The sequence below is a fragment of the Mustelus asterias genome, chromosome 17 (assembly GCF_964213995.1).
Source record: "Mustelus asterias chromosome 17, sMusAst1.hap1.1, whole genome shotgun sequence".
NCBI classification, from domain to species: Eukaryota; Metazoa; Chordata; class Chondrichthyes; order Carcharhiniformes; family Triakidae; genus Mustelus; species Mustelus asterias.
This window is the reverse complement of record NC_135817.1, coordinates 73,267,847-73,292,190: the sequence shown is the minus strand read 5'-3', so window position 1 is coordinate 73,292,190 and position 24,344 is coordinate 73,267,847. Positions and strand designations below refer to the sequence as shown.

The 24,344-nt window shown below is 46.5% G+C and overlaps 1 protein-coding gene across 1 annotated transcript in view; it reads right to left on the bottom strand.

Moving 5' to 3' along the window:
- Positions 1-4,027: 4,027 nt before the first annotated feature.
- fstl1b (follistatin-like 1b) overlaps positions 4,028-24,344 on the bottom strand; it is a 125,784-nt gene continuing 105,467 nt past the window's right edge. The window contains exons 7-11 of the mRNA XM_078232976.1: positions 23,871-23,989; positions 22,206-22,318; positions 11,742-11,852; positions 9,813-9,916; positions 4,028-7,305 (exon numbers count right to left, since the gene is read on the bottom strand). Coding sequence (XP_078089102.1) covers positions 7,261-7,305; positions 9,813-9,916; positions 11,742-11,852; positions 22,206-22,318; positions 23,871-23,989 — 492 coding nt within the window. The 3' untranslated portion in view covers positions 4,028-7,260. The remainder of the gene's footprint in view (positions 7,306-9,812; positions 9,917-11,741; positions 11,853-22,205; positions 22,319-23,870; positions 23,990-24,344) is intronic.

Sequence of the window (24,344 nt, the reverse complement as noted above, 5' to 3'; positions counted from 1 at the left end):
AGTCTATCCAGACCTCTCAGTCTTAATCTCCTTCCAACTGACCATAAATTTGCTCCTTTTCTCTGCCTTGTTCTCAAAATGATAAATGACACTTTGAATGTGCGAAACTTTCCTGGCAAGCTCTGGATTTTTCTGTTCATTACTGTCCAGTTTCAGGTGATCCCTCTGATGGGCGATGGTGGAAGATCAGTGAGGACCTTTCTCCACCAGCACTCTGTTAGTTGAGCAAAATTATAGCGGCAGTTAAATATATCTGCCCAAATATGGCTCAGAACATTTAAATAGCACGCCAAGAGCAAAGTGTAATCACATATCACATAAAGGGCGTGATGCACTATCAATTACGACGCGGAGACTTCTGAGAGTGAGGGAAAACTAATAGGCTTTTATTCACTGAGAACAGGAGCACACCCTTGTAGCTGACCTGGTCTGAACTGAGGCAAGGAGGAGGGACCATCACCTTTATACCCCACTCTGGGTGGAAAGGGAGGGGTCTCAGGTGGAAAGGGAGGAGTCTCGGGCCAGGTGCAGCATGGGTGTGTCCAGGTACATACATGTCGTAACAGTGGTTCACCACAGGGCGGCACAGTGGTTAGCATTGCTCCCTCACAGTGCCAGGGATCCGGGCTCAATTCCCGGCTTGGGTCATTGTCTATGTGGGTTTCCTCCCACAGTCCAAAGATGTGCAGGTTAGGTGAATTGGCCATGCTAAATTGCCACTTAGTATCAGGGGGACTAGCTAGGGTAAATGCATGGGGCTGTGGGGATAGGGCCTGGGTGGGATTGTGGTCGGTGCAGTCTCGATGGGCCAAATGGCCTCCTTCAGCACTGTAGGATCCTAACCAACATTAGTACCATAGCAACAGCGTTAGGAACATGAGTATGCTATGGTGGCAATGGAAGGATTTAAAGTTTAAATCCCCAAGATATTTTTATCAATTTCAAGTTGATTGATTCCAGTGCCAAAACCCACAAGTTTGGCATTTTTATGAAAGGTGTCCCACCTCTTCAGCTGCTTCCATACTCCCCAATTCCCCATCAAACACAATTGTGTGTCTCTTTAGACCTGATTCTGCATTGATCATCAGGTTGGCTTTGGCCCAGTTCAGTGGAATCTTCCCGAACCATGTTCAAGCCACCAACATTGGACAATTGCCTTTTAATGCATGTGAAGACAAATCTGCAGTTTGCCCGTTAAGTTGCACTGCTACTTCAATGTGGCCCTTCAGTGGAACCACTGTATCTGTGTCTGTCTTCAACACTATACCTGAGGGAACATGTTTGCCTTACATGCGGTTTCTGGCATCAGAGAGATTGCTGTCCCAGTATCGACTTCCCTCCTTACTGGCTGTCCACGCAGCACTGGAGTGACCCAGTATCTATTCGTGGCACCAGCAATGACGAGCACATTCAGTGACTGCGAGTCACCTCATTCCTCTCGACCCTTTTACACAGCATGAACACTTCTTTTATTCTGTTTACATGCTGTTTTGATTTGCTTTTCCTTGCTATTTTTGATCGTTGCTTGCTTTCTCTTCTAGCAGGCATGCTATATGTGACTTTTTTTTCCCCCACAGTGTCTACATATCCTTGCACTAGCATTCTGCAACTGAATACCCTGGCTTCACTTATCAGCGACACATACAAGTTTCAAAACTCTTAGATGTCGATCATCTTGACATTTTGTGTATCCGAGTATTCAAAATCAGTTGCAGAGCTTCTTTTGCAGCCAGCTCCGTTGAAACAGCAATTTCCATGACCTTTTTCAGTGTAACCTTCTTCTGGGTTAGCAATTGTTTCTGTATTGCCTCACTTCGCAGACCACAGACCAACCTGTCCCTAACTGTATCATTCAGCACATCACCAAACTCTCAGTGTACAGTGGCAACACAGGTGGATAAGGTAGTCAAGAAGGCATATAGCATGCTTGCCTTCATCGGTCGGGGCATTGAGAATAGAAGTTGGCAGGTCATGCTGCAGCTGTACAGAATCTTAGTTAGGCCTCATTTGGAATATTGTGTACAATTCTGGTCGCCGTACTCCCAGAAGGATATGGATGCTTTGGAGAGGGTACAGCGGGGCGGCACGGTAGCACAGTGGTTAGCACTGCTGCTTCACAGCTCCAGGGACCTGGGTTCGATTCCCGGCTTGGGTCACTGTCTGTGTGGAGTTTGCACATTCTCCTCGTGTCTGCGTGGGTTTCCTCCGGGTGCTCCGGTTTCCTCCCACAGTCCAAAGATGTGCGGGTTAGGTTGATTGGCCAGGTTAAAAATTGCCCCTTAGAGTCCTGAGATGCGTAGGTTAGAGGGATTAGCGGGTAAAATATGTGGGAGTAGGGCCTGGGTGGGATTGTGGTCGGTGCAGACTTGATGGGCCGAATGGCCTCCTACTGCACTGTAGGGATTCTATGATTCTATGAGACAGCAGAGGTTTACCATGATATTGCCTGTTCTGGAGGGTATTAGCTATGAGATGAGGTTGGATAAACTTGGTTTGTTCTCACTGGAACGGTGGAGGTTGAGGGGCGACCTGATAGAGGGTTACAAGATCATGAGTGGCCTGGACAAAGTGATGATGTGGAGTTGCCGGCATTGGACTGAGGTGGGCACAGTAAGTAGTCTCACAACACCAGGTTAAAGTCCAACAGGTTTATTCGGTAGCATGAGCTTCCGGAGCGCTGCTCTTTCATCAAGTGAGTGCCATTGTTAATGGACAGAGTAGATAGTCAGATGCTCTTTTCTAGGCTAGAAAAGTCAAGTACTTGGGAACATAGGTTTAAGGTGCATGGGGAAACATTTAGAGGAGATGTGTGAGGCAAGTTTTATGTACAGAGAGGGTGGTGAATGTCTGGAATGCACTGCCTGGAGAGGTAGTGGGAGCAGGTACGAAAGCGGCATTTAAGGGGCAACTAGACAAATACATGAATAGGATGGGAATGGAAGGATACTGACTCTGTAAGTGCGTACGGTTTTAGTTTAGGCAGACACCATGATTGGCGCGGGCTTGGAGGGCCGAAGGGCCTGTTCCTGTGCTGTATTGTTCTTACTCTGCAAGTGTTCTTAATACAGCCATGAATTGTGCAAATTGATTTTCCTCTTCTTGATTTCTTGTGTGGAATCTGAAGCATGCTGCAATTGCCAAAGACTTTGCAAATAGTCTCCTTGCAGAATATCCACAATTTGTTCACATGTTTTACTGCCATGTTTCTCTGGTTGCACTGAACAACACCCATCCCTTCCACACCCCATCGTGCACGGGAATGTGGGAACCCTGATATCCACCGCTATTTTGTTTGTTGGCACAAAATGCTCCACATTATCATCGAAAGATCCCACAGTGACGAGAACTTGGGACATTTTCTTCCTAATGGGAGTTTCCCGTGTGCACATTTTGCAAACTATTGCCAGCAGCTACCTAGATTTTCACATTTAGGGAAGATAGCATCCTGAGATTTGGTCTGTTTAATTAAACAGCCAGGAGCCAGTGTATACAGTGAGTACAGAAATGAGACCCAGAGCGAGTGTATACAGTGAGCACAGGAATGAGAATCAGAGCCAGTGTATATAGTCAGTACAGGAATGAGACCCAGAGCCAGTGTATACCGTGAGTACAGGAATGAGAATCAGAGCCAATGAATACAGGAATCAGACCAAGAGTTAATGTATACAGTGAGTACAGGAATGACCTTGTGAAATTACCCTGATTTTATCAGGTAGACCTTTTAATCTTTCTTTAGGGCACGCTGATCTCAAAATGTACTTTAGTAACTTTGGACCTTAAGTCTTCTCTCCCTTTCTTTTACTCAATAGATGATTATCTATGCATCAGTTTATTGCTGAGTGCATTAATGATTAGTTTAATGTCTCTCTCTCTGTTGCCATTTATTAGATCTCAGTATTTCCACGACTTTTGGCACTATGTGGGATCTTTGGTGAAGGACATGCACAGGAGAGTCTGGATTGAATTCCTCTGACAATAATCCAAGATACAAAGTTAAAGAAAAAAAGACATAACCATGTCTGGGACATAAAGCTCAGATTTTACTCTCTTCAACATATGATACAGAGCTTAGAGGAGTAACCAAGACAGAATGGACACATTTTCTAGTTTTACCAATGTAGCTATGCCGATGTTGACTGCTCCATACGCAGCAAGTGAAACAGAGACTTTAGGGTAGAAATTTGTGTCAGGTGGTGATGCAAATTGGGCAGGATTGGGGGGTTTGGTCATATCTATACTCAGTGCCGGATAGAAACTCCTACTGCAACTGAATATCAGGTAGTGTGTACAGCGCATGGCCCCCACTGCCTACTGCCCAAGACAAATTTCTACCCTAAATATATTGTATATGAATAATAAATTTTAAGATCAAAAGAGTCATTTTGCTTTTCAATAACGGAAATCATGATTTTTAAAACATTTTTGTAAGAAAATTTATTGGCATTAAGCCCAAAAATGCCAGTAAGTACAAAAAGAAACTACAATACATGAAATCCTCTTACCATAGTTTGGTCACAGAGTATACAAGGTTCCTCTTATGGTTCAATAAGGTAGCAGTTCAAAACAAGGTCACAGAAACACAGTCTTAGAGCGGATAACCATTAACAACATTGAAATAGAGAGATACATGGTGCAAATATGTGCAAGCTGACACTTCCATGAAGTTCTGACACTGATATTGGGATGAAGAAACTGATTAAATACCAATCTTTCAGGCATGGTCTTCTTTCTTTATCTGCAAGGGAGTTGGAGGGGGGTTTGTTCTTGTTCATATTCAATCAGATTCATTAACCACACTGTCAGCAAACCAGTTTCAGAGAATAAGGTGAAAAGCGAACTGCGATACAATACTGTTTTCCCCAAGCAATCAACTCAAATTGTTATTAGGATAATGCCTGGATGATCTCACCTTTAACAAAGTAGCCCAAAGGCATTTAAACTGATTCTCTTCCCATCTTAACCTTGGCTTGCGACCCCCCCCCATTCCTGAAATTATGATATTCCCAGCTGAAGCATCCTTCTGATTATCACCTTATATGGGGTCACCTCAAACATTGCATCAAATGGCTTCTACCTGCAATAGGTGATTCTGATCTCCCCACACCCACCATTAGCTTGAGATGGAATGCAAGTATTGGAAAAGTCGATCAAAATGTTTAACTATTGCAAAAATCTGGTTGGGGTTTCAGACGGCAAGGCTGAATGCTCTCTTCCAAATGCAGAGGAAGCATTTTGAAACCTCAGCACCTTCTGGCATACAGCTTGCCTTTGGCAGGTTACAAACAGATCTCAGCAGCTCCAGAGTATAATGGCGTAAGGCAGTTAGTTACCCCCTTTTTGTCTACACCCATGGCAATTTGCCATCCTGGTGCTCCCTCATCATATCCCGTCACAGCCAACTTCTACAGGATTTCCAATCTACGCGTCGGCGCTCAAGCTTCTGAGTTGAACATTGTGGATCTCGACATAACGCACAAGGGTTTAAATAAAATTTTGGACACTCCAGAGATTATTGAAAAAAACCCTGTAAATAACATAAAAATTATACATATATTATATAAAAGGAAAGAGGGAATGTGGTAGCACCTCTGTGAAATGTCAAAAGAGTGCTTGTAATCCTTTGGAGAAGATGGCTATAGTTACATTTCCCATAATCCTCTGCATGACCGACAGACCGTTGTGGGGGAGGGGGAAATCTGCTCTGAGCTATATCTCCTGGCATCAGCCAAACTGGCAGCAATGGAAAAATCAGCAGGGACAGTTTGGTACCTACCCATTTCTGCCCTTGTAGTGACCTTCTTTCTGGTGTTACTCCTGCTGAATACAAAAATCCCAGAAAGATATGGGTGGGAAACCAAAAAAAGACAAGATTAAAAATGCAGCATCACACATTACACTTTCTGTCTTTATTAACATGGCAATACTAACAGTTTAGCAGTGACAGGACGTTCCATCATTCCAGCTTTGCTCAAGAGATCTTTTGAAAAAAAAAAGAGGCTTGCCCAGGGAGTGGGGTTGTTCGATTGGCACTTTGCGCATGAACTAGGCAATTGTTTTTCTCTGGCATAGTCTCATTAAGCTGCTGTAGGATCCAGGAACTTGCAATGTAGCAGAATATTGTTCACCTCCTCTTCAGTGTGTTCTGTGCAGAAGCTGAAACCCCTCCAAAAGTAATGCTGGCCTGAGGAATTTGCCTGGGGGGGGGGGTGGGGGGTAGCAGTGCAAACTCAGGCAGACGGAACTCCAATTTCACTATATTTATGAGCACCAACAAAGAAGACGTAGGCTGAAATTTGCCAGCAACTCCTACCCCTCCCACAGGAGAACCCTTGCTGGTGAGCCATTGAAATCTGCATTCACATCGGCGGGACTGGAAGATCCCGCCAGCATGACGGGCTGGTAAATTCCAGCCAGTGCCTTGAGTATTTATACTGAAGGGATCCAAAGTGCGACACTTTATAATGAAGTGATTATAAACTTTTGAATCACTTTATAAATGAATAATAAGGACGTTATAATGATGAGTTAGTATTTTGGATAGTTATTCATACAAAAAAAAGTTATTTCAATGATATAATTTTTCTCGTGTTAACTTGCTTCTATCATTAAAGGTCTTTTGGCGTCAAAATTCTGGATTCATTGCAGGATTTGGTGGTCAACGGGCAACAGTAAATTAGACCACAATTTTGGCCCCATGTCACTGAACTTTGTCAGCTGGAGGTCACTCCATATCCACATTTCTCTGTGTGTTCAAATAAAAAAAATGATCTTTCCAGCAATTCTTACTCCATCACTCTATTCAAAGTTGCACTCTGAAGTTTAGGACTCACTGGGAAACTTTAATCTAGAATTCTGGTCCAGGAATACTGTCTGAGGAAGCTCCACTTCTGGTTGTGTGTGTAATTCAGAGGGATATGGATAATAAGAAAGGACGGGTGTGGGGGGGGAGGGGGGATATGTTTCCCACCATCTTCCATCACAGGATTACGTAGCTGCTGCAATTCTAACCAACAGTTTACCATTTATGGCTAGCTCTTTTACTAAACTCTTGTTCAACATTACAGTACGTGACAAAAAGTCTGTTTGAATAAAACCAAGGACTCCCTTCATCCCCAACACAAAGCCCAAAAAATACTGTTTATAATGTGTATATATATTTAGTAGTGATTGTTGAAGTTCCAAGTGTTTACTGGTAGGCTGAATGGAGAGAAACAGGTTTGAAAAATGATCAACTTCGTTTCTCCTCCAAACCCTATATTTTTAGATGTCCTTTACGTTCGCTTTCTTAGCCTTCTCAGCAGTCTCCTAAACAAAATAGAAAAATAAGCTCATTAGCGCTTTCCTAAGCAGCAAGTCTGGCAACGTCAGAGATAAATTTACAACGTTCTAAAGCCTTAAATAAGTCAATTTGCATGATGTCTAGCCAAAGTAGACAAGTTACATTTGAAATTAAGTTTAAGTTTCTTAAAGTTTATTTATTAGTGTCACAAGTAGGCTTACATTAACACCGCAATGAAGTTACTGTGAAAATCCCCGAGTCGCCACACTTCGGCGCCTGTTCAGGTACACGGAGGGAGAATTTAGCATGGCCAATGCACATAACCAGCACATCTTTTGGACCGTGGGAGGAAACCCACGCAGACACGGGGAGAACGTACAGACTCCGCACTGACAGTGACCCAAGCCGGGAATCGAACCCAGGTCCCTGGCGCTGTGAGACAACAGTGCTAACCACTGCGCCACCCATAAGGTAGCAAAGTCATTGTAAATTTCAGAGCTGAACTGTTCAATGATAGTTGCTGCAGGCAATGATAGTGTCTTTTCAGTTTGAACAACCTCTGGCAATTTAAAACATCACAAAGGAGATCACCACAACAAAAGGAGATTGGAATTGCGACTGCAACTGTACAATACTCAGTCTCTAATGGCGTGATATAAAGAACATTAAAATATAAATTCATAAGATGCAGGATCAGGAATAGGCTTTTTATCCCTTCAGCCTGCTTCGCTATTCAACATGATCACACCTGACTGGACTGTGGCTTTAACTCCATGTTCCTGCCTGCCCCAACCACTCCTCCACCACCACTGCGCACCCCCCCCCGCCAACCCCACGCCCGCCAACCCCACGCCCATACTCAACTCCCTTACAGATCTGTCTAACTCAGCTTTAGAATGTATTCAATGACCCCGCTCTCCCCCCTTCCCACCCCCAAGTGGACAACTTCACAATTTCCCATATTACACTCCATTTGCCAAACGTTTGCCCCTCTATCGGTCTATATCATAAGACCATAAGACCATAAGAGCGGAAGTAAGGCCATTCGGCCCATCGAGTCCACTCCACCATTCAATCATGGTTGAATATCCATTTGTGGACACTTTGTGACCTCCTCACAACTTGCTTTCCTTCCTCACTTTGTATTGTCAGCAAATTTGGCTACAATACATTCATTCCTTTCATCCATGACATTAGCTGAGCCCCAACATCCCCTCCAGTTTTCTAATCTGAAAATATCCCATTTATTCTGACTCTCTGTTTCCTGTCAGTTAGCCAATCCTCTATTCATGTTAGTATATTGCCCGAACACAGTTAATGGTGACACGCAGCTTTCACCAAGTGCGATTTAGAGAAGATTTCAATTGATGCTTATGCCTATGTTACATCAAAGTTATTTTGACCAGTGGGTGTTCATAGAAAACGGCAAGGTGGCACAGTGGTTAGCACTACTGCCTCACAGCGCCAGAGACCCTGGTTCGATTCCCAGCTTGGGTCACTGTCTGTGTGGAGTCTGCAAGTTCTCCCTGTGTCTGCGTGCGTTTCCTCCGGGTGCTCCAGTTTCCTCCCACAGTCCAAAGATGTGTGGGTTAAGTGCGCTGGCCATGCTCAATTGCTCCCGAGTGTTGGGGGGATTAGCAGGGTAAATACGTGAGGTTACGGGGACGGGGCCTGAGTGGGATTGTTGTCGGTGCAGGCCTGATGGGCTGAATGGCCTCCTTCTGCACTGTGATTCTATGACTTCCCTGGATTCTCCATTTTGTCCAGGTCATGAAAGTAATAGCTGTCTGGTTTTACGAGCTAATAATATTAAATTGAAGTATTTAGCACCCACTTACATTGTCTTTGACTATTAGATATCCATCAGTATAAGACTTTGAAGAAGAAGGCTGTTACTACTGAATATTTGAAGTAATTAATATTCCGATGAAAACAAATTTTGAGCTACTCAAAGTAGAATTTCCATATTTGATATTAATTTCTCACATTGATTAGTATTAATTGGGAATTGTCACTCGTAAGGACAATTTATAGACAGACCTGGAATGATCTGACTGGGATATAAGTCAGCCATGCATTTAGTGGGAATAGGACTTGAAATACAAGAAGGGGGGACCAATCTTTCCTGAATGGGTCAAAGGTACAGTAGGAAGTCTCACAACAGCAGGTTAAAGTTCAACAGATTTATTTGGAATCACCAAGTAAAGCTGTTGGACTTTAACCTGGTGTTGTGAGACTTCTTACTGTGCCCACCCCAGCACCTCCACATCCGGGTCAAAGGTAACCGCCCGCCACTACTAAGCCTGCCCTTAAGCCATTCTTTCGTTCCTGGGTCAAGATCCTGGGGACTCCCTTCCTGACAGCACTGTGGGTGTACGTACCTATACCACATGACCGGCAGCAGTTTAAGCTGGGAGTGCACTACCACCCGCTCAAGGACAATTGAGGATTGATAATAAAAGCTGGCCGAACCAGCAATGCCAAGGTCCCATGTAGGAATTAAAAATAATTCTCAGGCAGCTGTTGTACTAACCTGGTGCTTGTTGAGTTCATGAACGTATTTTGTCCAATCCTCCTCAGTCAACTCATCAGCTGCAATAGATTGTGTCTGTTCCTCAGGAACATCCTTGTTTTTACCTTCAATGAAAAAGTCAAAGAAGAAAGTAATGGTCACCCGAGAAAGAGACTGTACAAGACAGAGGAAAAAGCGACACAGAGAAAGAGCAATAGAGTGCATCAATAATCGGAAAGGAAAGATAAAAATGCACTAATAGAGAAATGGTAATACAACTTAACTTTATTTATTAGTCACAAGTAAGGCTTACATTAACACTGCAATGAAGTTACTGTGAAATTCCCCTAGTCACCACACTCTGGTGCCTGTTCAGGTCAATGCCAGCATAAGACCTAACCAGCATGTCTTTCAGACTGTGGGAGGAAACCGGAGTACCTGGAGAAAACCCATGCAGACACGGGGAGAATGTGCAGACTCTGCAGAGACAGTGACCCAAACTGGGAATTGAACCCAGGCCCCTGGCGCTGTGAGGCAGCAGTGCTAACCATTGTGCCACCGTGCCACGCATAGATTGGTGATTCCTAATTAACCTGGTGTTGTGAGACCAGAGATTACATTTATAAACTTCCACTGTTTAATTGTGCAGGGACCCACTGGGTCCCTCCCTGGTACTGGACTAGCTGCATCTCTGCAGGGGCAGCTGGCCTTGGCTTGGACCCAGCTAGCAGATCCGACTGAGGGGGCCAATGAATGAGGGAATGGTGAGATTCCCCCAAAATGCACGGATCAATCCTTCACACTCCTGTTCTGACTATTCAGCCTGCCAAAGTCTATGGCGTTTTGTACAGTTGGGTCGTCATTGAAGGGAACAGCAGGTGGGAAGGACTGGAAAATCCCGCCCACAGTGTTCTTGGGTAGGGAGTTCCAGGATTTCATCCAGTGATTGTGAAGGAACAGCAAATGTTTCCAGGCTGGAACAGTGTGTGACTTGGATGGAGGGGAAGCGGAGGGGGGGGGGGGGGGGGAGGGGGGCGGGGAGAATTCTTCTACTTTTCCTTTTCAATGTAAGATGATCCAATGTAACAGTCTGAATGGCTGCATGGGGTTTAAAGTTGCAATGCAATATCTAGTACCTCTTGGTTACATAATGGCAAGTCTGTGCCACAGCTAGTCCCAAACAACTGCCACATTAGTCAGGTCTCACCTTGGGTCATTTTATGGCGTCAAGTAGGTGGCTAACTATGTAGGAATGAGAGAAAGAAAGTTGCGGCCCTTTACAACCAAGTAAAAGTTTAAAGTTTATTTATTAGTCACAAGTAAGGCTTACATTCACACTGCAATGAAGTTACTGTGAAAGTCCCCTAGTTGCCACACTCCGGCACCTGTTCGGGTACACTGAGGGAGAATTTAGCGTGGCCAATGCACCTAACCAGACTGTGGGAGGAAACCGGAGCACCTGGAGGAAACCCACGCAGACACGGGGAGAACGTGCAGACTCCACACAGACAGTGACACAAGCCGGGATTCTAACCCGGGTCCCTGGTGCTGTGAGGCAGCAGTGTTAACCACCGTGCCGCTCCAATGCCAGCCAATGCTGTACTTTTGAAGCGTAATCTATGTTATGTGGGAAATACGGCAGCTTTTCTAGCCTGTTTAAGACTTTTCCAGCGACACACACGTCCCGTAAATGAATAGAAACATTTGTAACACATCTGCACTCATTAGTCCTCAATATCTGCACAAAAAAAATCTTATTTTTTTTACCTCCTCCAAAGCAACCCATTGTTCCCTACTGCACCTGAAGCTATCTAACCACAGACACATGTTGGTTCTGTATGCAAATGTACGTGAGAAGGAAGAAGGGAAGCTGACACCACCTCTCCCTCAGCCGAGAATCCTGGAAGAGAACAGTATGGGCATTATTTCTGGGTTAATATTTCGACTCACCATCACAGGTCATAGCAGTGCACACCCAGTTGCCGCAGGCGCAGACACATCGGTTACACTCAACCGTAGTTTCAGCTCCATCCCCATAGGTCTCATCTTCCAAGGCACATTCTGGGAAACAATAAAGGAAGGTCACTTTTACTTCAATATCCGGACAACTCAATGTAAAGGAATCCTAAGCTTGTCTGATTTGCCCATCAATGGCTGTAGAAATCCACTGGACACGAGCTATAATTGGGGTGTAAAATTAAATCACCACACTGTGGGTCAAGGAAGGAAACCTATGAACAGTTTTCAATGTTCTGCATTGAGTGTGGTCATCATCCCTGTGGTTGTCCTGCTGAGGATAGGAGGCTGAAGATTTTACGCTTAGGCTCGCAAAATGGGAGGCATTTTAGTGATTTGCAGAAATGCACGCCCAAATCATGACTGACTTTGCCTGGGATTTGCGTGTTTTCATTGGGTGGGGCACCATGAATGGGGACGGAAGAGCTGTGTGGAGGGGCGGGGTAGTTCCCATCCTCCGCCCAATAAAAGTCATCAAGAGCAAATATCTGCCCAGGAACAGCCCTGCCCCGTCAATGGAACTGTCCTGTGACCCTTGCATGGTTCGTATGGTGCAGTGTAATGTTGGCCCATTGATTGCACACCCTTAGTTAAAGCAACATCTATTGATGTGTTCATTCTTCGAAGCTAATGTTGCCACTCTGTTCTCCTCTCGGAGAATCCCGCTGTGCCTGTCGTTTGTTGCCCACCCTGGAAAATGCGTGACTTGTTCAGAAACATCGCTGATATAGCTCTGCATGTTGCCACAACACCACTGTTCACCCTGCTACATCCCTCACTCCAACTCTGACCCTCTCTCACCTACAACACCCATCTTAATGCATTCCCCTTCAGAACCATAGCGCATCGACACTCGCAATGCAGTGCACAGGCCACCAAGGCTATTCCAGCCAAACCCTTCCCTCTCGTGCCACACACAGATAGCACTTTCCCCTTCTGACCAGTAAATCCCATGAAGTTCAGGTCACGGAATCGCCATGACAATCTCACATGCTGACTCATGTACCACCTCTTCCCTTATTCTGGGATGGCCCACACCCAGAGGAGCCAGGGTTCTTGGGAGGGATTTGTACCCAGGTTGTACCAATCTGGACAGACTGCTGCAGGTTCACAGGGACATTCTGTTTCCTCTAGGGCCCCGGCTGCCTCCCTGTACCACCTAGGCAGACTAGCTCAAGGTTGTTGACCCCGACCTTCCCGTTGCATGCCATTTTAACACACGGTCCTACTCCCATGCCCACATGTCTGTCCTGGGCTTGCTGCAATGTTCCAGTGAAGCTCAACGCAAACTGGAGGAACAGCATCTCATCTTCCGGCTGGGCACTTTACAGCCTTCCGGTCTCAACATCGAATTCAACAACCTCAGATGATTAGCTCCACTTCACCTCGACCCCTTTGTTTTCATTTCGTTTAATTTTTAAACCTTTCTCTACCTTTTATTTCTTTACTGTCTTTCTTTATTTTTCTTTCCCTCCACACTCCTTCCCTCTATTTTATCCCCCCTTTCCTTACCCTTTCTCCTTCTTTGCTTCCCCCAATTTTACCTCTCTCCCACCCATCTTACCCCCCCCCCCCCCATATCTGTCACAGTTTACCCTCTGATTTCAGCTTCTCTTGGCTATTCACACCTTCTATTCTCTCTATGGGCTGCCATTAGCAGCCTTTCCTCTGGTTTCTGTGGCTATGACTCATCTTTCATCCCCTCACCCTGCAGTGTAAACATCTCCCACTTTCTATGCCCTCTCGCTTTGACAAAGGGTAATTTGGACTTAAAACGTCAGCTCTTTTCTCTCCTTACAGATGCTGCCAGACCCGCTGAGGTTTTCCATCATTTTCTCTTCTGGTTGCACCATCTGCCAGTTGGATCCAGACAAGCGTGGCTGCACCCACAGAGATGCAGGTAGATCCAGTAGCAGGGAGCGTCCCAGCAGATTCCTGCATGCCAAGGCTGACCACCACAGCCATGGAACCATGGCCTAGTTCCACCTCCTCTGAGCTGACAAGGGGAACAATACATAGGAGCTGCCCAGGGCAGAGGACATCACGTTGGTTGCTGCAATAATTTTGTCACTGCGGTATTTAAATAAGTTGTGTAGAGTGAGATAACAAACACATGCAAAGTTAAACAAAAACCTTTATCTGTGCAAAATGTTAACTATTTACAATTTAACTGCAGACTGTTGGACTTTCCATGTAATCAAATCTCTTAATGTCTCACCCTGCACCTGACCAAAGCTTCCAGTCAGCCTTGATCAATCCTCTTTCACGTGTGCTTGCAAAATGCTTCCAATGTCCTTCCCCTTGGTCCTTCCCCTTGTCTCAAACATCAGACTCCACGCCAGCCTTTGTTCCGAGCATGCGACACACCATTGTATCAGGAGGTCTGTGGCCACAATGGCATCCTGCATGGACACCCCAGAGCCTCTATGGTGACATCACCTCCCTCATCTCTGGGGTCCTTCTTCTTGGGCTTCATCCTCACGCTCCTCCTCAGCACAGAGTTCCTCCTCCTCCTCAGCACAGAGTTCCTCCTCCGCCTCAGCACAGAGTTCCTCCTCCGCCTCAGCACAGAGTTCCTCCTCCGCCTCAGCACAGAGTTCCTCCTCCGCCTCAGCACAGAGTTCCTCCTCCGCCTCAGCACAGAGTTCCTCCTCCGCCTCAGCACAGAGTTCCTCCTCCGCCTCAGCACAGAGTTCCTCCTCCGCCTCAGCACAGAGTTCCTCCTCCGCCTCAGCACAGAGTTCCTCCTCCGCCTCAGCACAGAGTTCCTCCTCCGCCTCAGCACAGAGTTCCTCCTCCGCCTCAGCACAGAGTTCCTCCTCCGCCTCAGCACAGAGTTCCTCCTCCGCCTCAGCACAGAGTTCCTCCTCCGCCTCAGCACAGAGTTCTTCCTCCTCCTCCTCAAAATCCTGGAATTCCCTCCCTAACTGCATTGTGGGTCAACCCACAGCACATGGACTGCAGCGATTCAAGAAGGCAGCTCACCACCTCCTTCTCAAGGACAAGTCGGATGGGCAATAAATGCTGGGCCAGCCAGCGATGCCCATGTCCCTTGAATGAATAAAAATACCTCTCTGTCACCTTCTCCATTCGCTTGGGGATAGCGAGATGAACTGGTTCCATGAACAAAGCCATATTTGATTGTGAAATTGTGGATTAGTTAATTAGCAAATTGCGGCCCATTGACAGAGACAAGGATGACTGGGATACCAGGTGTTGCATTAATTCTCTCGAGGGATTGGGTGACTGCTTCTGTTGCGATATTGTGCAATCTGTTTACTTCAATTCATCGTGAGTGGCGCAACTTGACTGCTTGCAGCCTTGCCAATGACATTACTAAATCTGACACTTTGCTATCAAGCCACTCCTTTCAACAGGTACAAACAAGTTTAAAGTTGATGTTTTACTAACAAACTGAACGCCAGAATTCATATATTCTTATCTAGCACCATCTAGAGGCTGAGACGTACGTAGCTTTGGACAAATGCAAACCTGCATCACTGCCAAAGAGGAATTCTACCAATATATTGTTTTCTTTTCCCACCTTCCTCCAATCTCTCCATTTTCCCACTCCCTCCATCTTTCCCTCTTCACTCTATCTCTCTGAGGCAGGGATGCTCTTCAGCACACACCGCAGATGACTGTGGCCATGATGCCACGCGATCAGCGGACGGCAGAGACATTACTGCATTGGGGCAAAGTGGATTGACCCGAAACACAATGCTTTGTGACGTTTTACATCTGGAATGATCCCAGCTGCTTGGCTGCTGTGAAAGATTTGAAACAAGCCAGTTCTATTGACAGGCCGTGCCAATCTATAAACCGTGGAACGTCACCCAGAGAAACATCAGCTGAGTGACGGGGCGGCAAATGGCATTGAATTTGAGCAGGCTTGAATGACATTTTCCGCAAAAGCTTCCTTTTTTTTATATAAAGTTAAAGTTTATTTTATTAGTCACAAGTAAGGCTTACATTGCAATGAAGTTACTGTGAAATTCCCCCAGTCGCCTCACTCCGGCACCTGTTCGGGTCAATGCACCCTAACCATCACGTCTTTCAGAATGTGGGAGGAAACCAGAGCACCCGGAGGAAACCCACGCAGACACTGGGAGAACGTGCAAACTCCACACAGACAGTGACCCAAGCCAGGAATCGAACCCAGGTCTCTGGCGCTGTGAAGCAGCAGTGTTAACCATTGTGCCACCGTGCCGCCCTCATTGTGGGCGCTAGATTATGTTACAGAGTAGAGTTTCCTAATTTCCAGTGCTTACTGACTCCATAACGTTAGATGCACTGTACTTTTAAAATATTCATTTGTGGGACATGGGCATCGTTGGCTGGCCAGCATTTATCCCTAGTTAACATCCCTAGTTAACAGCCCATCCCTAGTTAACTGAGGGCAGTTGAGAGTCAGCCACATTGCTGTGGCTCGGAAGTCACATGCAGGCCAGACCAGGTCAGGGTGGCAGATTTCCTTCCCTGAATGACATTGGTGAAATGGGTTTTTCCGACAATCGACAATGGTTTCAAGGTCATCAGTAGATTCTCAATTCCAGATATTTTTTATTGAATTCAAATTCCACCATCTGCCGTGGCGGGATTCAAACCCAGGTCCTCGGAGCATTAGCTGAGTTTCTGGATTAACAGTCCAATGATAATACCACTAGGCCATCACCTCCCCAGTACCTAGGTGTTCGGGGCCAAATATCTCCCCACAGGTGAGAGGAAAAAGGGCTATACTCAGTTATGGACAACAACTTGTCCAACTAGTCTTTTGAGCAGCAAACATGTATGCACAGAGCAATGGGGGGGGATGTATATGTGTGCTCAGGGCAGTGGGGGGGATGTATATGTATGCACAGGGCAGTGGGAGGATGTATATGTATGCACAGGACAGTGGGGGGATGTATATGTATGCACAGGGCAGTGGGGGGATGTATATGTATGCACAGGACAGTGGGGGGATGTATATGTATGCACAGAGCAGTGGGGGGATGTATATGTATGCACAGGGCAGTGGGGGGATGTATATGTATGCACAGAGCAGTGGGGGGATGTATATGTATGCACAGGACAGTGGGGGGATGTATATGTATGCACAGGGCAGTGGGGGGATGTATATGTATGCACAGAGCAGTGGGGGGATGTATATGTATGCACAGAGCAGTGGGGGGATGTATATGTATGCACAGAGCAGTGGGGGGATGTATATGTATGCACAGAGCAGTGGGGGGATGTATATGTATGCACAGAGCAGTGGGGGGATGTATATGTATGCAAAGGACAGTGGGGGGATGTATATGTATGCACAGGACAGTGGGGGGATGTATATGTATGCACAGGACAGTGGGGAGATGTATATGTATGCACAGAGCAGTGGGGGGATGTATATGTATGCACAGGGCTGTGGGGGAATGTATATGTATGCACAGGACAGTGGGGGGATGTATATGTATGCACAGGACAGTGGGGGGATGTATATGTATGCACAGAGCAGTGGGGGGATGTATATGTATGCACAGAGCAGTGGGGGGATGTATATGTATGCACAGAGCAGTGGGGGGATGTATATGTATGCACAGAGCAGTGGGGGGATGTATATGTATGCACAGAGCAGTGGGGGGATGTATATGTATGCACAGGACAGTGGGGAGATGTATACGTATGCACAGAGCAGTGGGGGGATGTATATGTATGCACCGACAGTGGGGGGATGTATATGTATGCACAGAGCAGTGGGGGGATGTATATGTATGCACCGACAGTGGGGGGATGTATATGTATGCACAGGACAGTGGGGAGATGTATATGTATGCACAGAGCAGTGGGGGGATGTATATGTATGCACCGACAGTGGGGGGATGTATATGTATGCACAGAGCAGTGGGGGGATGTATATGTATGCACCGACAGTGGGGGGATGTATATGTATGCACAGAGCAGTGGGGGGATGTATATGTATGCACCGACAGTGGGGGGATGTATATGTATGCACCGACAGTGGGGGGATGTATATGTATGCACCGACAGTGGGGGGATGTATATGTATGCACAGAGCAGTGGGGGGATGTATATGTATGCACCGACAGTGGGGGGATGTATATGTATGCACCGACAGTGGGGGGATGTATATGTATGCACCGACAGTGGGGGGATGTATATGTATGCACAGGGCAGTGGGGGGATGTATATGTATGCACCGACAGTGGGGGGATGTATATGTATGCACCAACAGTGGGGGGATGTATATGTATGCATAGGGCAGTGGGGGGATGTATATGTATGCACAGAGCAGTGGGGGGATGTATATGTATGCACCGACAGTGGGGGGATGTATATGTATGCATAGGGCAGTGGGGGGATGTATATGTATGCACAGGGCAGTGGGGGGGATGTATATGTATGCACAGAGCAGTGGGGGGATGTATATGTATGCACCGACAGTGGGGGGATGTATATGTATGCACAGGGCAGTGGGGGGATGTATATGTATGCACAGGGCAGTGGGGGGGATGTATATGTATGCACAGAGCAGTGGGGGGATGTATATGTATGCACAGGGCAGTGGGGAGATGTATATGTATGCACAGGGCAGTGGGGAGATGTATATGTATGCACAGGGCAGTGGGGAGATGTATATGTATGCACAGGGCAATGTGGGGGGATGTATATGGTGATAGTTGGTGAGTAGTATGTGTGCGCGTCACTGCATGGTAACACAACTAACTTTTTGTAATGTGGCCAAAGGTAAATGTTTAATTCTTTAGCCTTTTGACTCCTCACCAATAGAAATGAGACATCCTTCCTTCACATTTTGCAACGGAACTTTTCTTTTCAAGAACAGGGCTGGAGGTGATTGGTGTAGCTCTCCTGTGCCAGGTTTTATGGCCCACCTTGGGATGGTTTTTGGCGGGGCAGGGCCGCGTAAGATCTGATGGGTGGCTAGCCCACCACCTTCTCCCCCACCCCTAACCCGCTCACCATAAAAGACAAGGTTGGCCATGGCCAGAATTGGTAGCTTGCTTGGCGTTTAACAGGCAATTGAGCTTTCAAATAAGCCAACTGACCCAAGTGTTACGTTGCCCGTGCCCGTAATATGTTTGGTGTGAGCAGGCGGGCAAGAGTGGGGAATTTTGCTTTTACACCTCAGATGGAAGGAAGGGGATGTGCATCTTATGAGGATGCCCTGTGCCCATCAGGGGCACCCCCACTCCCAATCCCCCCAACAACCATCGCCCCCATTCTCCCCAATGTCCAAACCCCCTCCCCAAGATGATTGCTTCATGGTCTCCCACATGACCTCTAAAATCTGTCTCCCGTGCTGTCCTCCCAAGGGTGCCTGATCCCACCATTCCTGAAAAGCCCGGGATGTACCTGAGCCCATGATTCACCGCACTCGTCCCCGGAACCTGCCTACAGTCCCGGCAACATCCAGAACCGAGTCCTGGTGCGGCTAGGAGTTGCCGGCCAGTAAGATTCACTGGCAGCTCAAAGGTGCTGCTTTGTTCTGCTGAGGGTCGAAGTCCCGCTCTCTCCCCGTTTACACCAGCCGCACCTCATCACTGTGGAGTGACCTTTATTAAGTCAGTTGATGGGGAGGCCTTGTGGTGCAGTGCCCGTGTCCCTACCTCAGGACCAGATGATCCGGGATCGAGTCCAACACCAGGACTTGTTGGCCACGGAAGGAGCATTCAACGCATTTCAACAGGCTGATAAATCAGCTCAGGAATCCTTCCACCCATTATACCCCAAAGAATACAAGAAAGGTCTGGGTGTGACGACACGCTAAAAGAAAAAGTCAGTGGATTTGCAAACCCCCATTTATAATGGGGGGAGGGGGAGAAAGGGGATGAGCAATATGCATCGATTCCCCCCTCACCTCATAAAATTAACAGAATCACAAAATCCAGTGCAGAAGGAGGCCATCGAAAGAGCATCTTACCAGGTAACAACATAGGCGGTGGGAACTTGCCTCCAATTGCACTCAAAGCTCAGGTTAGCAATAGGCTGAAATAGGCAGCATTGCTGCTCCTCACACCTACACACCGTCCCCCGATAAATGTCAGCTTGTCAGAGTTCTCTGGGTAACAGCAATCTAAAGGCACTCAGTCAACTCTTAACACAAACAGCGCTGGACACCATGCATCCAATGCAAGGTCTTTAATTACTTGTGCACAAGGAGAACATCCCTCTGTCCAATGAAATGGTCGGAGCAGTTCTGAAGTTAGAGAAACGGCTCAGCTGTTATAGTCAGTCGCAGCAAATCAGGAACAAGAGGTTTTTCACATCTTTTATTGATGTACATATTTGCCAATTAAATACCAGGTTTTTGCCCTTTCTCTTATAAATCTTAGAATAAATCTTAGAAACCCTACAGCACAGAAAGAGGCCATTCGGCCCATCGAGTCTGCACCGACCACAATCCCACCCAGACCCTACCCCCATATCCCTACATATTTTACCCACTAATCCCTCTAACCTACGCATCCCAGGACACTAAGGGCAATTTTATCATGGCCAATCAACCTAACCCGCACATCTTTGGACTGTGGGAGGAAACCGGAGCACCCTGAGGAAACCCACGCAGACACGAGGAGAATGTGCAAACTCCACACAGACAGTGACCCAAACCGGGAATCGAACCCACGTCCCTGGAGCTGTGAAGCAGCAGTGCTAACCACTGTGCTACCATGCCGCCCTCATTCGATAAAAAATTGACTTCTGCTAATCCTTCATTTGCATAGCATATCCCCACATCTTGCCTTTGGCATTTGTTATGGAAAAAATCTGGTCTTGTTCACCCTCCGGTGAAGGCCGAAAAGCAAAATGTTATGGGGCTGACGCAAATAGCAGAGACTGAAGGTCAGTAAACTGATAAACATTTTCCACTGCTGTACAGAGAAGGCATGACATTTTAATTTGAACACTTTAACTTCCACACAATTTAACTTCCAAACTATCAAACTTCAATCTGAACATTTTAACTTCTATAAGGTCAGCACAAGTTCCGGGTTAAAGTAAAGTTTATTTATTAGTCACAAGTAAGGTTTACATTAACACTGCAATGAAGTTACCGTGAAATTCCCCTAGTCGTCACACTCCAGCACCTGTTTGGGTCAATGCACCAACCAGCACATCTTTCAGACTGTGGGAGGAAACTGGAGGAAACCCACACAGACACGGGGAGAACATGCAAACTCCGCACAGACAGTGACCCAAACTGGGAATCGAACCTGGGTCCCTGGCGCTGTGAGGCAGCAGTGCTAACCACTGTGCCAATGTGCTGCCCACACAGTGGCAAGCACTAGTGCTAAGTTAGCACTTGGTTTAGGGAAAGGACAAACTCAATGTCCAAACTTCCAGCAGGCATTACACAATACAGGGGGAAAAAAGTGAGGAATCTCAATGACAGATCCCCATCAATTCGATTTTCAAGAGTTGAGTCTCAAACAAGTCCCAGTGACGGTCCAAATCTCTGCTTCTGGGTTCCTGTCTAAGCAAACCCACTGTAGTGGATCGGATCTCAAACAATGATGAGGCAGAGTACAGGAATGAGATAGAGAATCTGGTGAACTGGTGCTGCAACAATAATCTCTCCCTCAATGTCAACAAAATGAAGGAGATTGTCATCGACTTCAGGAAGCGTAAAGGAGAACATGCCCCTGTCTACATCAACGGGAACAAAGTAGAAAGGGTCGAGAGCTTCAAGCTTTTAGATGTCCAGATCACCAACAACCTGTCCTGGTCCCCCCATGCCGACACTATAGTTAAGAAAGCCTGCTAATGCCTCTACTTTCTCAGAAGACTAAGGAAATTTGGCATGTCAGCCACGACTCTCACCAACTTTTGCAGATGCATAATAGAAAGCATTCTTTCTGGTTGTATCACAGCTTGGTATGGCTCCTGCTCTGCCCAAGAACGCAAGGAACTACAAAAGGTCGTGATGTAGCCCAATCCATCACGCAAACCAGCCTCCCGTCCATTGACTCTGTCTACATTTCCCGCTGCTTTAGAAAAGCAGCCAGCATAATTAAGGATCCCACGCACCCCGGACATTCTCTCTTCCACCTTCTTCCGTCGGGAAAAAGATACAAATGTCTGAGGTCACGTACCAACTGACTCAAGAACAGCTTCTTCCCTGCTGCTGTCAGACTTCTGAATGGACCTACCTTGCATTAAGTTGATCGTTCTCTACACCCTAGCTATGACTGTAACACTACATTCTGCACCCTCTCGTTTCCTTCTCTATGAACGGTATGCTTTGTCTGTGTAGCGCGCAAGAAACAATACTTTTTACTGTATACTAATACATGTGACAATAATAAATCAAATCAATGATGGAGAGAGAATAAACACCAAATGTGATTCTGTACATTAAAGGTGTCAGTTTGTACTCACTTTTCTCAGGAGGGACGAAACCAGGATTCAGGCAGTTCAAGAACTCATTGAAGCTGAGTTTCCAGTCAGCATTCTCATCGGAAAGCTCAATCAGTGCATCCACACAGAGACCCCTACACAAAGAGTGCATTGGTCAGTCTATCTGAGCAATACTGCCGATTGTATCCAACCACATCAATTTAAAAGCTCACCCACAATGTCTAATTTTAAAATTTAAATTTCCCAAATAAAGAAAAGCGTGTACGAAGGAACCAAACGTCTGATGAGTCTTTAATCCCGAGAGAAGTTGCAGGGTGGGCCCGCTGAGACTGGTTGCTCCTCGCCATGTCAGCGTCTGGAGCAAGGAGGAGGTTTCTCTTTTATAGAAAGCTGGCACAGCTGTACCACCTGCCAGTTGGATGGGGTGGTGGGCCGGATCAGGGGTTAGGGAGGGAAAATAAGGATTGGTATTGCAGCAAAGGCCTGCCACTAAAACAGACTTCAGTCGGTAAATGCCTTGTGAAGGAGGAGATCCTTAACTCAGCCTGCTTTTTCTTTCTAGATATTGGTGCACAGGGGCCCCAATTCCAATGGCTGGTGTGCCTGACCAGGGGCCACCTGTGGATCAAAGGCTGAGCCAACTCTGGAGCCGGAAGCTCCCCTTCCCAGCTAATGCTCTTTCAGATATTGGGGACTATGTTTCCGGAGGGTATGTGGTCCGTCTCAAACAAGTCCCTGTGAAGATCCAAACCTCTGCTTCTGGGTTCCTGTCTAAGCCCTGCTGCATTACACCTGATTTACAGTTTTTCAAGGCCAATTAGCACAGCTATGTAAATCTGGATGATCTGCAGAATTGTCCAATTTTATTTTTATAAATGAATTTATAAAAGCCTTGGTTCTAACATTTTCTGGATAAATGGATTCCTGTCTAGCTGACAGTTCGAAAACTTCCAAAGGGGAATGTTCATTTGCATAGCGCCACTTCAAGTGAAGCAGGCTACGATGATGTTTAAAGTTTATTTATTAGTCACAAGTAAGGTTTTCATTAACACTGCAATGAAGTTACTGTGGAATTCCCCTAGTCGCCACAATCCGGCGCCTGTTCGGGTCAATGCACCCTAACTGGCATGTCTTTCAGACTGAGAGGGGAAACCGGAGCACCCGGAGGAAACCCACGCAGACACGGGGAGAATGTACAGACTCCGCGCAGACAGTGACCCAAGCCAGGAATCGAAGCTGGGTCCCTGGCGCCGTGAGGCAGCAGTGCTAAACACTGTGCCACCGTGCCAACCCATGGAGATGATTCTCCAAGGGCAGAGTGCTCCACAGGCCAGTCCTTGCGTGGCACGTGTGGCTTTCATCAATGATATCAATGTGGAACGCCATGCAAGCTGCCCAGAATGCTAGCCTGGCCAGCGAAACCCACAGCCCATAAATGAGTACATTAAAAAAAAATGGTGGCCATGTATCCTCTGCTCCCGGGAAATCAGCCTAGCGCCGCTTCAAGTGACATTATGTAAACAAATTCACCCGCATTATTTTCTTCCCTCGTGCCACCTGCCGCTACATGACTTAATGCCTTAAAATCTTTTCAGTTGTCCGACTCTCCCGTAACTCCAGTCGAGTCATTTAGCTCCACAACCTCGCCAGATAGCCCAGCAACACTGCCCTTGTTTCATGTCTCACCGAAGAAGTTTGGTGTCATCCTGCTCAGTGTACGAGGTAATGTTGATAACAGTCTCGTTGTGTTCTACGAATTTCAGGAACTCATTAGAATCCAGGAAGGAGTCACCATCATCGTAATTCTGTCAGAGAGAAAATTAAACTTTGCCGTGAATGTCCAAGTGTCAAATTATGAGGCACAAACCCTTGGAACTTAAGTACGTCAAGGAAATATTTCCCTGGCTTATAATGTAACCAATGATAACATGCTGTGAGGGTCAGCTGACCTGGTCGATAATGTAACCAATGGCAACATGATGTGGTGATCAGCTGACCCGGTACAACTAGAAAGCAGATGGGGATGGCGGCGAGCGCTTGTGGCCCAGGGTGTAGGGGCGGTGTTATGAAGTTTCTTTATTAAATCTTTTCTTTGGTTTACTTTGAAGTATGTTCTTCTATTGCTTGCTATGGAATATCCTTACTGCCAGATGAACATCA